This window comes from Rana temporaria, chromosome 9, assembly GCF_905171775.1.
Source record: "Rana temporaria chromosome 9, aRanTem1.1, whole genome shotgun sequence".
Lineage (NCBI taxonomy): Eukaryota > Metazoa > Chordata > Amphibia > Anura > Ranidae > Rana > Rana temporaria.
This window is the reverse complement of record NC_053497.1, coordinates 15,508,089-15,525,468: the sequence shown is the minus strand read 5'-3', so window position 1 is coordinate 15,525,468 and position 17,380 is coordinate 15,508,089. Positions and strand designations below refer to the sequence as shown.

The 17,380-nt window shown below is 42.0% G+C and overlaps 1 protein-coding gene across 2 annotated transcripts in view; it reads left to right on the top strand.

Annotated features, from left to right (window-relative positions):
• Positions 1–1,351: 1,351 nt before the first annotated feature.
• Positions 1,352–17,380, top strand: part of ITIH6 (inter-alpha-trypsin inhibitor heavy chain family member 6) — an 81,275-nt gene continuing 65,246 nt past the window's right edge. For both annotated transcript variants that reach the window (XM_040322847.1, XM_040322846.1), the window contains exon 1: positions 1,352–1,649. In XM_040322847.1, the coding sequence (XP_040178781.1) occupies positions 1,545–1,649 (105 nt within the window). In that variant the 5' untranslated portion in view covers positions 1,352–1,544. The remainder of the gene's footprint in view (positions 1,650–17,380) is intronic.

The following is a 17,380-nucleotide window of genomic DNA, read 5'->3' as shown; positions in this document are numbered from 1 at the left end:
GTTGTCGATTAATTGATTAGTTGTTTCGGCCCTACTCTATTTGTGGGGGAAAAAAGGACGTCAATTTTGTTTGGAAGGAAGCCATGTCGCACGACAATTAAAGCGATGCAGTGCCGAATTCGCAAAAAATGGCCTGGCCCGGTCATTGGGCAGCCAAATCCTCCGGGGCTGAAGTGGTTAAAAATACACCCATGATAAAAATTATAGGGCCAGATTCAGAGAGAATTACGTTGCTCCACAGCGGCGTAACGTATCTGATTTACGTTACACCGCCGCAAGTTTACAGCGTAAGTGCCTGATTCACAAAGCTCTTACCTGTAAACTTGCGGCGGTGTAACGTAAATCCGCTCGGCGCAAGCCCGCCTAATTCAAATGGGGCGGGCACCATTTAAATTAGGCGCGTTCCCGCGCCGAACGTACTGCGCATGCTCCGTTACCCGACGTGCATTGCGCTTTATGACGTCGCACGGACATCATTTGTTTAGACTTTAACGTAATAGGCGTCCAGCACCATTCACGGACGACTTACGCAAACGACGTGATTTTTAAAATTTCGACGCGGGAACGACGGCCATACTTAACATTGCTTAGAACACCTAGGAGGCAGCTCTAACTTTACGACGCGTATCGCTACGGAAACAACGTAAATTTAGATCGGCGGGCATCGCGGACGTTCGTGAATCGCCGTAACTAGTCATTTGCATATTCTACGCCGACCGCAATGGCCTCGCCACCTAGCGGCCGGCCTAGAATTGCATCCTAAGATCCGACAGTGTAAGTCAATTACACCTGTCGGATCTTAGGGCTATCTATGCGTAACTGATTCTATGAATCAGCCGCATAGTTAGGACGGGCGGATCACAGAGATACGACAGGGTATCAGGAGATACGCCGTTGTATCTCTTTTGTGAATCTGGCCCATAGAGTCTTCATTTCTTTGTAAGTGGGCAAACTTACAAAATCTGCAGGGGACCAAATAATAATTTTCCCCACTGTATATATTATACTTACTATTTTAAATTAAAATATTTACTTTAACAAAACCGGTAAAGCCTAAAAATAAGATAAAGATTATATATAGAATATGGTGGGTTGCGTCTACAGCCCTTATAGCCCCCAGCTCCTGTATGGTAGCAGTTGTCAAAGTTGACCCAACAGTAAATAAGTAAACCGAACTTCCAGCCATCCACCTTCTTGGCCTCTTTGATGTCCTTCTCCGGCTTTGCCTTCATTTAAAGAGCTATTGACACACTTCAGAAAACTGGGCTGAACTTCAAAATATTTTGGTTTCATTTAGAGCGAAGGGGGAGGTTTGGAAGGAGCTGGCCTGGCTCCAATTAAGCGTCCTGAGCCTAACTCATCTGGACAATCATGGCTTGTAAAGGAATGAATGCATCTTTTATAGACCTTAACACCCAAAAGAAAAAATTCTCTAGGTTTAAAAGTGCAAAGGAAAGTCCGTCCGTCCAAAGTGAATTCGGAGAGCTGAGTCTTCCTTGTGACGCTTCACAGATCGCTCAGTAACAGTTTTTCGACTGTCAGGTATGGAGAACTTATTAAGAAAGTTCATGATACTACTGATTGGGATCCTATCCATTACTGACTTGTCTCTCCAAGATCGGAACAGACTGGAGAGCCCCTATCTGAAGGTAAGCAAGCTTGTCGTATTAGTTTGTGCTTAACACTTATGAATAGATTGTCTCCTTTCATGATTTTAGTTCTTGAAAAGGCTAAAAAAATAATAATTTTTTTTGAAGATGAGAAATTAAATACTTTAGCAAAAATCAAATTTTTGTAGCATTTTATATGAACTTTATAAAATATAAATATGCTGTGTTAAATGTTGCACATATAGTGTATTATAAGACAATTGTATATCTATATCTCAATATACAGTATAAACATATATATTTTATATGTGTGTGTGTATATATGTATATATATTATCATATACTGTATACTATGCTATATATACGCTCTATATATTAAATATTATCTATTGTGTAGATATACATACTTACACATATATACTGTGTAGCTTTAGATTTATATATATATATATATATATATATATATATATATTAAATATATACTATATACACTGGGCTAGATTCAGAAAGATCAGCGGATCTTTCTGCTGGCGTAACGTATCTTATTTACGTTACGCCGCCGCAAGTTTTTCAGGCAAGTGCTTTATTCACAAAATTATTCACAAAATTTGCAAAAATTGCTCTATATATTAAATATTATCTATTGTGTAGATATACATACTTACACATATATACTGTGTAGCTTTAGATTTATATATATATATGTATATATTATACACTGGGCTAGATTCAGAAAGATCAGCGTATCTTTCTGCTGGCGGTAACGTATCTTATTTTAAGTTTTTCAGGCAAGTGCTTTATTCACAAAGCACTTGCCTGTAAAAGTAAAAATGGTGATCAGCGCTACAATTTAAACAAAAAACAACTAAACTATAAAATAACAGTGCAAACTTTTACTTATTTATTTAGTTTAGTTGTTTTTTGTTTAAATTGTAGCGCTGATCACCATTTTTACTTATACTTCATTCACGGTTCTAGTGCACCCTAAGCAGCTTCAGTTTTTTACACGTGTTCATTTATTATACGTTCCAACACTCGCAGTAGCGCAATAGACCTTTTCACATATTTCACTTGCCTGTAAAGTTGCGGCGGCGTAGCGTAAATCGCCCGGCGGAATTCAAATTCGGCGGGTAGGGGATGTGTATCATTTAAATGATGTGCGTCCCCGCGCCGAACGAACTGCGCATGCGCCGGCCGCGACTGAATCCCAGTGCGCATGCTCCAAATGACGTCGGCAATTCGTCATGCTTTCGACGCGTACGTAAATTACGTCCATCCGTATTCGCGAACGACTTACGCAAACGACGTAAAAAATTCAAATTTAGTCGCGGGAACCACGGCCATACTTAACATTGGCTGCGCCTCATAGACCCAGGGGTAACTATACTCCAGAAAAAGCCGAACGCAAACGACGTAAAAAAAAAGCGCCGGGCGGTCGTCCGTTTCTGAATCGGCGTAAATCCTCATTTGCATATTCCTCGCGTAAAAATACGGAAGCGCCACCTAGCGGCCAGCCTGAAATTGCAGCCTAAGATCCGACGGTGTAAGACACTTACACCTGTCGGATCTTAGGGATATCTATGCGTAACCTGATTCTATGAATCAGGCGCATAGATACGCCCGGCCGGACTCAGAGATACGACGGTGTATCAGGAGATACGCCGTCGCATCTCTTTCTGAATCTAGCCCACTGTATATATAAAACTATGTTTTCAGCCTATTTGGAGCAAAGGGAAAATATGTTTTCAAAAATAATTATGTAACCAAAACTTCCAATTTTATTACATAATGTTTAAAAAGAGTGGTATATAACATTATTTTTAGACTGCAGTAACCCATAACAACCAATGACAGATCAAGGTATATTAGAAATATAAGTATTTATTATATCTCTTCTACACCATTTAAAAGTTATATTTGATTTGTGTAATTTGTGTAACATCAGTAGTGCTTGAGATGCATACCTCCCAACTTTTTGAGATGGGAATGAGGGACACCTATCAGCAAAAGTATGCAGGCATAGGACACACCCCCTGCCGAGCCCCTTAAAGGAGAATTGTAAAAATAAAAAAAAAACAGCATTGGTTAAAACCACAAGTGCTTTTTTACCACTACTATTCCTTTATATTGGCTTTTGGAATTTACAAATGCAGCAATTTAGAAATCAGATGAAAGGTTTAGCGCTGGAAAACACTTTTTGATAGATAAAAAGTGCATTTTATATACAACTATATAGATCAGATCAAAATGAGGGACAAATGAGGAGGAAAGAGGGACAGAGGGACATTGTTCCAAATCAGGGACAGTCCCTCAAAATCAGGGACAGTTGGGAGCAATGCTTATTTATTGTGCAATGATGGCTAGCCTTATTGGTTTATTGTGCAAGGATGCTTAACTAGAGGAAAAAAATAAAAAGGATAGACAGATAATAGTGTAGAGGCTGTAGACATGAAGCTTGGCTTGGGCAGATAAAAAGATGGATAGATAGATAGACAGACAGGTACACAGTCCAAAATTAGATAGATAAACTAGTAGATAGACAGGCTGATAGACATATACAGTGCCTTGAAAAAGTATTCACACCCCTTGGAATTTTCCACATTTTGTCATGTTACAACCAAAAACGTAGGGCCCCGTACACACGACCGAACATGTCCGCTGAAACTGGTCCGCTGAGGGCCAAATGCCCTCACATGCGTCGAAGTGATTCGACGCATGCGTGGAAGCATTGAACTTCCAGGGCCACGCATGTCGCCGCGTCATCGTCGCGGCCACGTCAACGCGTATCGTGTCCGTGCGGATTTCGGTTTGATGGTGTGTAGAACCATCATACAGAAATCTCTGAGCGGACATGTCCGCTGAAAACGGTCCGGCGGACCGTTTACAGCGGACAGTCCGTCCGTGTGTACGAGGCCTAAATGTATTTTTTGGGGATATTATGTGATAGACTAGTGATGGTGAACCTTGGCACCCCAGATGTTTTCGAACTACATTTCCCATGATGCTCAGCTATACGGCAGAGTGCATGAGCACCATGGGAAAGGACAGGGAAAGTAGAAGAGGGGGTGTGTCTATATGTCAAAAATTATGTAAGGGTGGTAGAAAGGAATGACATTGTGAATGGGACAAGGGGAGGTGGAATTTGTGCGTGTAGAACTTCAAAGTAAGTGTGCAATTAATAGTGGGGGTATGTGACAGGCCCCCCAACCTGAAGGAGGAGGAGGAGCTGGACCCACTATCACAGTTAGAATTGGCAGTGAGGCGATTGCTTAGAGGTTATCTTTTTAACACTTCTCTTGAACAAAACACCTGTGTCTTAGATTGACCTGGTTCTTACAAACTTATGCTATGTAAGTCTTGCATGATTCATGTCTGTTTTCATGACTGAGGCTATTGTCATTCTTACCTTATATTTGTGAAGCGTCCTTTTTTTTCAAGATGTATTGTTACTCTATGGCTACTCTTTGTTACTGTACCATTTGATATCTTTTTTTACTTTATTGAAAAAATTTCAATAACATTCTAGTAAAAGAAATGGCAGCGAAGCAGGGCTATGTCATCATAATGGGGGACTTCAATTATCTTGATATTGACTGGGTAGAGGCGACAGCTCACTCATTAAAGATCCGTCATTTCATGAATGTCTTACAGGACAACTTTATGTCTCAATTGGTGGATTCCCCTACTAGAAAGAATTTATTGCTAGATCTATGTTAGGCCAGATGACAAATGCAGCCTGTTGGAGACAGGGGTGCACCGCAAGGTAGTGAACCTAATAGCCGACTGCTGCAGATGGACAGGAAACGTGAGCCCAAGATTCCCCAGGGCGTGGAGTCTAATGTCTAGCAGGTGTTCACCAGAGCCTCTAGTGGTGAGGATGGCCTTCGCTGCAACTGAACCCAGGTCGCGGCCCCTGGGGTCCCCCAGGTCACGCTCCGTGGTGAGAGAGGGGAAGCAGCAGCTGAAGACACAAGGGATGGTGATGGGTAAGCTGAGGTCGGGCAACAGGCAGACAAGGGTAACCAAGGAACAGGCCAAAAGGTCAGGGTCACAGGCAAACAGGAGTAGTCAGAGACGAGCCAAAGTCGGTACACAGAAAGGTAAACATAGCACACTGCAGACAGGAACTCAAACTAACAACAAGGTTGAACAGCAAAACAGACCTGCAGTGCAACAGTTAATATAGGCTTCCTGGAGTGGGGCCATACAGGGAGGAGAGGTGATAAAAGGCAGCCAGAAGGAGAGTCAGGCCTCTAATGAACACATGGAGACAGGTAAGCTGCCAGACTTTATTGCATATCCATGAAAATCTATTAATTACGAGCGATCTAAGTCTGATCTCAGCTGTGACAATACAACTTGAACTCTAGCAATCACAGGATGACCACATTTAGCATAAATCATAGAAAAAGGAGCTACGAGGGTAGCACAAGAACACTAAATTTCAAACTAGCCAATTTTTCGGAACTGCGGTCAATACTACAAGACATCAATTGGGACCTAATCCTAGAAACATTGAACACGGAAGAAAAATGGGAATGCTTTATATTAAACAAAGGTATTAAATATAGAAGAGCGAAGGTTAAACCTGGGTGGCTAAACTGTAATGTAAAAAGTCTCATTAAAGAGAAAAAAAAATCCTTTAAAAAAAATATAAAGTAGAGAGGTCATTGTCAGCATTCCAACACTACAAGGAATACAATAAGAAGTATAAGAACAAAATCAGAGCAGCTAAAAAGACTAACACATAGCAGAGGAGAGTAAAAAAAATCCAAAGACATTTTTTAGATATATTAACAGTAAAAAGGCAAGATCAGAGCACATTGCCCACATAAAAGAAGATGATCGGAGGATGTATACAGATGACACAGCGAAGGCAACTGTACTAATTGCTTTTTTCTCCTCAGTTTTTACGCAGGAAAAGGAGGGGTATACTGACCACAACAGTATTGTTAGTGACACATCACAGGGCGTACCCTTATGGCCAACAGAGGCGGGAGTCAAGGAAAGACTAGATAAGCTTAACACAAATAATTCACCAGGACCAGATGGCTTACACCCGAGAGCACTTACAGAACTCAGTCAGGTTATAACCAGCCCGCTATTCCTAACCTTCATGGACAACATACTGACAGGATTGGTACCAGGATTGGTGTTAGGCCGCGTACACACGACCGAGAAACTCGACGGGCGAAACACATCGTTTTCCCCGTCAAGTTCCTTGTTCGGCTGTCAAAAAACTCGTCGAGCCAAATTTTCCCATTGCCCAACGAGGAAATAGAGAACATGCTCTCTTTTTGGCTCGACGAGTTCCTCGACGGGTTTCTCTGCGAAAAGTGTACACACGACCGGTTTTCTCGGCAGAATACGTCTCCCATCGAGTTTCTTGCTGAATTCTGCCAAGAAAGTCGTGTGTACGCGGCCTTAGAGTTCAAATGTAGAAACCTCCTGAATGTTCGGTATATCTCAACTAGGAACATGAACAGATATGTAGAACTATATAGAAGAGTTACAGATAGATAGACCGACATAGATTGAGAGATAGACAGACAGAAAGATAGATAATGTAATGAAATAAATTAAAAGAGATGGACTTAAAGCTTTGCTTTCTCCAAGTTCACGTGAACAGAAGAAACCAAGAGCCAAAAGATCAGTCCAAAAGTCTGATCTTTTGGAGGGGCTCCTTCATTAGGGTCTATGAAAGATTGCTTGCTTTCAAATGTGGTCAATGATGAAACCTCCTGCATAGATAACTCAACCAGGAACATGGATAGATGTGTAGACCTTAGTGGCTATATAGCAGCATAGCTGGTAACTACAGTATTTCCTAAACCTACACGGTTTAGGAGATATTTGCCACAAAGAATGCACTGTTGTCTACGGCGAATGCTGCCGTAGACATCGGCGTAGGCGCACTGAGAATCCTGGTTTTATCAATGAATGATGCCGGCTTTGACGGCTCCCGCGTGGAGTGGACATTATTGCCGCTCCGGCCAATCAGAGCGCCGGAGCGGCGATGCCCTAACCTTCCGTAGAGATGTCTGCGGCCGGAGGGGGAGAGGAGGACGGTTTCGGGGGCTTCGATCTAAGATAAGTAATGCATAATGAGTTAGTATGCTTGTCATACTAGCTCATTACGGCTTTGTCTTGCAGTTTTTTTTTTAATCTATTTTTGTGTTTAAAACCGCTTTAAAGCTTGCCTTTCCTCAGATACAGGTTGGTAGTATTTCTAATCAAATGGGGGATAGTCCCACAGCAATGAGACACACTCAACTTCAGAAGCTCATGTGAACAAAAGAAACCAAGTGCCAAATGATAAGTTGAAATGTCCATATATCCTTTATTCTTTACAGCGTCCCAACTAGTGAAACGATAGCCAACGTGTTTCGGGGTCCAAAGAATCCCCCTTCATCGGGGCTGAGGTTGGGTTGCAAGAGTTCAAATGTGTGTAGCTTAATGCCTATACAGCAGTGTTGCTGGTAACCAGTGCTGGACTGGGACAAAAGATTGGCCCTGGACTTCATCCAGACTGGCCCACTTTGACAGGTCTCTCCCAATGGCGGCCGGACAACTCCTGCACCCCCCCTTGCCGGCCACCCAAGCCCCCTCTCACTAGCCACTAGCCATTCTACTTTATTAGAGTAGAGCGACTGGTACTGGTACTTTTATAGGCAGTACCAGTGGGGAAGCTAGACATTATTTCACCCGGGGAAAATAATCAGTTCGGTGCCCCCCCTATGGGACAAGATTAGGCAGAAGTGAAAAACTCCCAGGCCATGCTGTTGAGTCAGCTGTCTGTCCCCTTCCCCATGCTCCTCTGTCATCCCCCCCTGCTCCTCTGGTCCTCCCCCTGCTTCTCTGTTCCTCCCCAGGTGAGCGCTGCGGGGAGGGAGAGGAGGTGAGCGGTGCGGGAAGGGAGAGACAGAGGAGCGGAGGGGGGGCGGTGGTTTGCTGTCACTGAAGCCGGCCCACTGAGCCATCGGCCCACCAGGAAACTCCCTGTAGTCCCAATGGCCAGTCCATCCCTGCTGGAAACTTGATAGATCGATAGAATTTTTTTTATATGGGTTCTACAAGCTGTTTCCCGCAATTTCTAACAGTCATATATCTTCTGTATGCAAAAAAGAGAACATGTGGCGCACGATCCAATAGAGCAAACAAAAATAAACTGAGGTATATGAAAGTCTAATTAAGAAGTCCAATGATAATAAAAATGTCCATGAGAGTCCTGGATTAAAAACTGTGGTATAAATGGCTGTGGAAGACACTTAGCGGCAGCACCTGAAGCAGAAGCAATGCTCTGAGAGGTTAAAAGAGAGAAGGACAAGATGCGCCAATCTGAGTGCAGTAAGCCCAAATTTAATTGATAAAACAAACAATATACATATAAAATGCCTACTCACAGACGAAGATAAATGGTAGGCAAAAGATCAGGATGGGGGGTGCAGATAATCAGCGATGGGGTGCGTAGCCTGGAGTCATACGGTGGTCTCGACTGGTGGGCATCCGAAGCTGCAGCAAGCTGATGTTGAGCGGTGTCAGGGGACAGGAACACCGAGGAGCCACAGAGGATGCGGCGTGCGCTTCACCGTGGAGCGCAACGTCCCGTCGTCGCACCGGAAGTGACGTGGAGGTCCAGGCCAGCCAATGGGATTACGCGTTTCACAGCGTCAGCTGTTTCTTCAGATCCATGCTGTCCATAGAGGACAGGCATATTAAAAAGGAAAAGGAACTGCTGTGATAGGCTGGCGGCAAGCGTCAATATGCAATCATGGATTAAAATAGACAGAGATGGCTAACATATGAACACTCGGCTAACATAATGTACAATGCAACCATAAAACATATTAATATATAAAAAAACGGACATCTCGAAGTATTTAAAAAAAGGGGACATCTCAGGGTATTTTACAAAAAACATAGAAACAAAGTATTAAGATCAAAAAGGATTAAAAATAATTATTATTATTAATAGATAGGCATAATAGGAGTACATATGTAACATGAGTATATAATGTATATAAAAGCTAAAAAAAGCCCATATATATATATATATATAAAAAATATATAAAAGATCATGCTATTTAAAAAATCATTATTATTTAAAAAAATTATTTTGTGGAAATGAATCTAAAAAACAAACAAATACAATTAGGATGTATCAAAAAGATGTGCTATTTTAACCAGTTCCCGACCCCCGCATGTACATATACGTCCACAATATGGCACGTACAGGCACATGGGCGTACATGTACGTCCTTGCCTATTAGCGGGTGGGGGGTCCGATCGGGACCCCCCCCCGCTACATGCAAAGGTCGGGTCCGCTCGGGGAGCGATCCGGGACCACGGCGCGGTTATTTGTTTATAGCCGCTCCGTCGCGATCGCTCCCCGGAGCTGAAGAACGGGGAGAGCCGTATGTAAACACGGCTTCCCCGTGCTTCACTGTGGCGGCGCATCGATCGCGTCATTCCCTTTATAGCCACACCCCCCTACAGCTTCCCCGTGCTTCACTGTGGCGGCGCATCGATCGCGTCATTCCTACAGCCACACCCCCCTACAGTTGTAAACACATACTAGGTGCACCCTAACTCCTACAGCGCCACCTGTGGTTAACTCCCAAACTGCAACTGTCATTTTCACAATAAAGAATGCAATTTAAATGCATTTTTTGCTGTGAAAATGACAATGGTCCCAAAAATGTGTCAAAATTGTCCGAAGTGTCCGCCATAATGTCGCAGTCACGAAAAAAATTGCTGATCGCCGCCATTAGTAGTAAAAAAAAAAAATTAATAAAAATGCAATAAAACTATCCCCTATTTTGTAAACGCTATAAATTTTGCGCAAACCAATCGATAAACGCTTATTGCGATTTTTTTTACTAAAAATAGGTAGAAGAATACGTATCGGCCTAAACTGAGGAAAAAAAATGTTTTTATATATGTTTTTGGGGGATATTTATTATAGCAAAAAGTAAAAAATATTGCATTTTTTTCAAAATTGTCGCTCTATTTTTGTTTATAGCAGATGTGATCAAATACCACCAAAAGAAAGCTCTATTTGTGGGGGGAAAAAGGACGCCAATTTTGTTTGGGAGCCACGTCGCACGACCGCGCAATTGTCTGTTAAAGCGACGCAGTCCCGAACTGTAAAAACACCTTGGGTCTTTAGGCTGCATATTGGTCCGGGGCTTAACTGGTTAAAAGGAGTCTATTCAAGATAGATCTATATATATATATATATATATATATCTACAAAAAACATATATATATATATATACATATGCATATATATATATATATGCATATATATATATATATATATATATATATATATATATATATATATATATATATATATATATATATATATGTTTTTTGTAGATAGATCTATATATATATATATATATATATATATAGATCTATCTTTAATAGACTCCTTTTAAAATAGCACATCTTTTTGATACATCCTAATTTTATTTGTTTGTTTTTTAGATTAATTTCCACAAAATAATTTTTTAAAATAATAATGATTTTTTAAATAGCATGATCTTTTATATATTTTTTATATATATATATATATATATATATATATATATATATGGGCTTTTTTTAGCTTTTATATACATTATATACTCATGTTACATATGTACTCCTATTATGCCTATCTATTAATAATAATAATCCTTTTTAATCCTTTTTGATCTTAATACTTTGTTTCTATGTTTTTTGTAAAATACCCTGAGATGTCCCCTTTTTTTAAATACTTCGAGATGTCCGTTTTTTTATATATTAATATGTTTTATGGTTGCATTGTACATTATGTTAGCCGAGTGTTCATATGTTAGCCATCTCTGTCTATTTTAATCCATGATTGCATATTGACGCTTGCCGCCAGCCTATCACAGCAGCTCCTTTTCCTTTTTAATATGCCTGTCCTCTATGGACAGCATGGATCTGAAGAAACAGCTGACGCTGTGAAACGCGTAATCCCATTGGCTGGCCCGGACCTCCACGTCACTTCCGGTGCGACGACGGGACGTTGCGCTCCACGGTGAAGCGCACGCCGCATCCTCTGTGGCTCCTCGGTGTTCCTGTCCCCTGACACCGCTCAACATCAGCTTGCTGCAGCTTCGGATGCCCACCAGTCGAGACCACCGTATGACTCCAGGCTACGCACCCCATCGCTGATTATCTGCACCCCCCATCCTGATCTTTTGCCTACCATTTATCTTCGTCTGTGAGTAGGCATTTTATATGTATATTGTTTGTTTTATCAATTAAATTTGGGCTTACTGCACTCAGATTGGCGCATCTTGTCCTTCTCTCTTTTATATATCTTCTGTACTTTGCATACCAATAATCTACTTTCAAGAAAAATGAATAAGTAGACTTTTGTGAGAGTCAGGTATTCAAGGAGCCCCCAAAGACCAACAAGGATATAAAATTCTCCTCCACGTATCAGCAGAACAAGGCTTCATGGTATATAAATCCTGGCTGTAACGATTATACGCTAGGACAAGCATTTTATTGTACTGTTCCTACGCGGTAACATCCCGGGCCAGTGGATTGTATAGTATGGATTGGTTTTGATGCATTTGCTTTATATAGTTCTATTGTGAAAACCACAGTGTACATAGAGAAAGTCATCTCATTTTGGAGCAGGGTGTATGTGAGTTTGTACAGTTTAAATGAATCCAGACAGGGACAAATAAACAGTGTTCCCAGCAAAGTTATGATGGTGGTGGAGTATGTAATTATAACCCATTTGACTTTTTATCTCCTGAGTATTGCAAATTATTTCCTGCTACATTCCCAAGCATGCAACTATTTCATGCAAAGCATGTTTACCAGTAAACTCTCCTTGGCTGGCCCCCAGTGCCATTGCCAGAGCTATTTTGTAGCTTGCTAAGGGTCTTATAGGGTTATGTACCATGGCAAGAATTGGTCGGTAAAGGGAAACAGGTGTCATTGTCACAAAAAAACTGCAATTTTTTATATTGGTCGTGAAAACCGGTCGTGTGTATGCTCCCTAGCCGTTTTCTCGACGAAAAAACTGGGCGCAAAAAAATAAAAAAATGAATAAAATAAAGACGAGAGATGATCCAGCCCCCTCCCTAAAACCTTTGCGGAATTGCAAGTTTCTACATGCAAATACAAGTAATGTTATGTAATTGTAGACAGTCATGCCATTCTTTAACCACTTAAGACCCGGACCTTTAGGCAGCTAAAGGACCCGGCCAGGTTTTGCGATTCGGCACTGCGTCGCTTTAACAGACAATTGCGCGGTCGTGCGACGTGGCTTCCAAACAAAATTGGCGTCTTTTTTTCCCACAAATAGAGCTTTATTTTGGTGGTATTTGATCACCTCTGCGGTTTTTATTTTTTGTGCTATAAAAAAAAATAGAGCGACAATTTTGAAAAAAATTCAATATTTTTTACTTTTTGCTATAATAAATATCCCCCAAAAATATATAAAAAAAACTATTTTTTCCCTTCCCCTTTTTTTCCCCTTCCTGTGTACCGTTTTTGGCTCGTCCCTGACTTCTCCTGTTTGCCTGTGCCCTTGACCTTTTGCCTGTCCCTCGGTGACCCTAGTCTGCCTGTTGCCCTGACCTCGGCTTACCCATCACTACCGCTTGTCCTGCTTGCTGCTTCCCCTTTCTCTCTGCGGAGCGTGACCTAGGGGATCCCAGGGGTCGCGACCTGGATCCAGCTGCAGCAAAGGCCATCCTCACCACTAGAGGCTCTGGTGAACACAAAGCTGGGTCTTAGACTCCGCGCCCTGGGGAATCTTGGGTTCACGCTTCCTCTCTGATAGCAGCAGTCGGCTATAGGGTTTACTACCCTGTGGTGCATTCCTGACCCCAACGGGGTGCACTTGTCACCTGGCCACAGGTGACCTGACAGTCAGTTTATTTTTTACCATCCCTGTCCCATTGCAGAGATTTCCCTTCACTTCCTGCCCCATAGCCAAACAGGAAGTGAGAGGAAATATATGCAAATGAAGGGAATCCATTCCCCCCCCCCCACCCCAGGCCCTCATAACTAGTGTCCCCACTCAAAAATTTCAGGGCGGTCTTAAACAGCAATGGGTGTGGCATTGACAGGAAGGGGTGGGTCATATTTAAATTAGTTAGTGCACAAGTTTAGTCAGGCCTAGGGCAGCACAAAATCTAAATACACTACTGCCTATGGGGCCCTGTAAATTAGCTTCTAAACGAACCTGCCTCTGTGTTCCTATTACCTGTTACTTTCACCAGATCCCTCAGCTTCTGCATGGGCAATCTTGTTATTTGTACAAACATGTAACTAAAATGATCGAAACTGGAAGAAAAAAAAACTGCACTTGAACGATCCAATCATTGTAGTGCTGTCATTTTTTCCACTGCCCCCAAAAAATTCTGAGGACTTTTTGGGGTACCCCTGCTGACAGAGTGCTGCCTCCATGAAGTTCAGAAATTGGACTATCTCTCTTTACCCAATTAAAGGAGTTGTAAATGATTTTTTTTTCACCTTAATGCAATCTATGCATTAAGGTAAAAAAAAACATCTGGTGTTGCCCCCCCCCCCCCCCCCCCCACACGAGCCCCCGTTTTACTTACCTGACCCGTCGAAAAATCCCGCGCGCTCCCGATATCCTCTTCGCTGCTTAGCCTGGCCGCTGATTGGCTAGAGCGGATGGATTGAGAGCAGCGCAGCCATTGGCTGGCGCTGCTGTCAATCACATCCAGTGACGCGGCGCGCCGAGGGGCGGGGCCGAGTGATACAGCGAGCGGCCATAGCTGACCACCATGTGAGCTCTCGCATGATTGTGGTGAGTAATTGCGGGGAGGACCAGAGACAGCCGCCGAGGGACCCCAGAAGACGTGGATCTGGGCGACTCTGTGCAAAACAAACTGCACAGTGGAGGTAAGTATGACATGTTTGTTATTTTAAAGGGAAAATTTTTTTTTCTTTACAAACGCTTTAAGGGGCCCACCTCTCCTACAATACGCATCTATTTTTTGCAATGGTAAAAGTGAACATTCTTACATCAAGGATAACCCAACATTAAAAAAGAGACATGTGCGTATCTATGGAGTGAATATTCCATAGAAGTCATGGATAATTCTCCGTTTACTAGCATGATGGAAAATCTTTCCACATCATTTGCACATTTTTGTCTGGATATACAGACCCCTTCCTGTTATTTTTGAGGGTAGAACATTTTCAAAGTTATTTCTGAATAGATAATGTATTTTTATTACTTTTCATATTACCACTATTGGAATTATTTAATAAAGTCAAGGGCAATGTGTAAAGTCACGTAACTCACACTAAGCAATCAGAATGTATCATCACTTTATTTATTACATGAATTTATATAGTGACTGCTGAAAATTTACATAGTAACTGTAATGCCGCTTACACACGGTCGGAATTTCCAACAACAAATGTTCGATGGGAGCTTTTGGGTCGGAAATTCCGACCGTGTGTAGGCTCCATCGGACATTTGCTGTCGGAATTTCCGACAACAAAAATTTGAGAGCTGGTTCTCAAATTTTCCGACAACGAAATACGTTCTCGTAAATTCCCATCGTGTGTGGACAATTCCGACGCGCAAAATTCCACGCATGCTCTGAATCAAGTACCGGACGGAAGCGATCGGTCTGGTAAAACTAGCGTTCCTAATATGTAACGCTGTAACGGACTGAAAAGCGTGAGGCTGAAAAGCGCAAATGGTCTCTCACCAAACTTCTACTAACACGACTGGTATTGAACTTCCCTTTAATAGTGCCATCATATGTGTTGTATGTGACCACGTTCTTGGCGTTCAGAATTTCCAACAACATTTGTGCGACCGTGTGTATGCAAGACAAGTTTGAGCCAACATCCGTCGAAAAAAAATCCACGGTTTTGTTATCGGAATTTCCGATTGTCTGTACGCGGCATTACAGTTCTAGGTCTAGTATTAGTAAAACCAAAATCAAGACAGACAGCTCAGTATTCCTGAATACATCATTAAATGCGTACCAGTCTTGCGCATTACCTTTTGTAACAAAGAATATATTTATTATATAAGAATTATACTCACAAACACAATGGTAAAATCAAGCACGGAATTTAAAAAGTCCATCCGGGGCCCCGTTCTACAAGGATCTACAAGGATCTGCAGACCAGTGGAACCAGGGTGGGGTGATGAAAGTCCAAAATGAGCAGACACATTTCAAGAGTGTCCCCTTGAAACGCGTCAACTCATTTTGGACTTTTATCGCCCCACCCTGGTTCCACTGGCCAGCGGATCCTTGTAGGATGGGGCCCTGGATGGACTTTTTCAATTTCGTGCTTGATTTTACCATTGTGTTTGTAAGTATTATTCTGTAACAGCACTGGAGAAACGGGAGTGAATCACAACTGCGGATACAAGGACCTCAATGCGCTTCTGTATGTGACAGGCCCCAGGCGTCACTCCTAGCAATAGGAGTTTGGGGGGTCTCTACATCATCTTCCTGTCACATATAGAAGGGCGTTGATTTACTAAGGATGGAAGCATTACAACATGTGACCAGACCTTAGCGATTAAAATATATATTTTAGCTTCAAGGACTATATTCCAATACACCTCTTAATGCGCATTGGACATTGGACCAGTGTTCTGCCAATCACAGGAGCTGGTCCAATGGCGATGGCGGAGGCGGAACTGTGTATGTAACTGCCGACTGAGAGCCAAGTACTGTAAACAGAAGATAACGGCTCGGTGATTTTGGCGGCGCTCGTCCCACTCCTGATTTCCTGCACTGCATGAGAGATAGTAAGGCTGCAGATAGGCATCAGGCTGCATTGGATGGGCACAGATCAGGCTGCAGATGGGCATTAGACTGCATTGAGGCTGCAGATGGGCACTAATCAGGCTGCATTGATTGGCACTGACCATTATTTTGCTTCAAAGTGGTTTACTTGAAAAAAAAAAACTTGTTTTTCCTGAAACTTCCCTCTTAAATTGGGGTGCGTGTTAAACGCCGATAAATACGGTAACTTATCTTGATTACTCACGTGAGCTATTCTTTGCTATTCAGCACTGCGCTACTTTAACTGGCAATTGCATGGTCATGCAACACTGTAGGTAAAACAAATTTATATCAGTTATTTCACACAAATAAAGCTTTTTTTTGGTGGTATTTGATCACAACTGATTTTTAAAATTTTTGGGGATATAAACTAAATAAGACCAAATTTTGCTGGTAGTTTATTCCAAGCATTAGTAAAATAATACTTTCTAAGATTAGTTTTGAACTTTCCTCCAGTTAGTTTGAGGTCAGTTTGAGGCCACTTATTAAAATGAGAAGAAAAGGAGGTTTAACCTTAAACTACGTAGAGGGTTCTTTACTGTAAGAGCGGCAAGGATGTGGAATTCCCTTCCACAGGCGGTGGTATCAGCGGGGGGCATCGATAGTTTCGGAAAAGGATTAGATAAGCACCTGAATGACTACAACATACAGGGATATACAATGTAATACTGACATATAATCACACACATAGGTTGGACTTGTGTCTTGTTTCAACCTCACCTACTATGTGACTATATATGTTCCCGTGTTCTTGATTTTGGTTTAATATTGAATAACATTTCTCCTTCCTGAACGTTATTCACCCCCTTGATGTATTTAAAGGTTTCAATCATGTCTTCTCTATAGAGGAATCAGGACCTCCTTCCTCCTGCTGGTGATCCCTCTAGTGATATAAAGATCTATATAGAGGAATCAGGACCTCCTTCCTCCTGCTGGTGATCC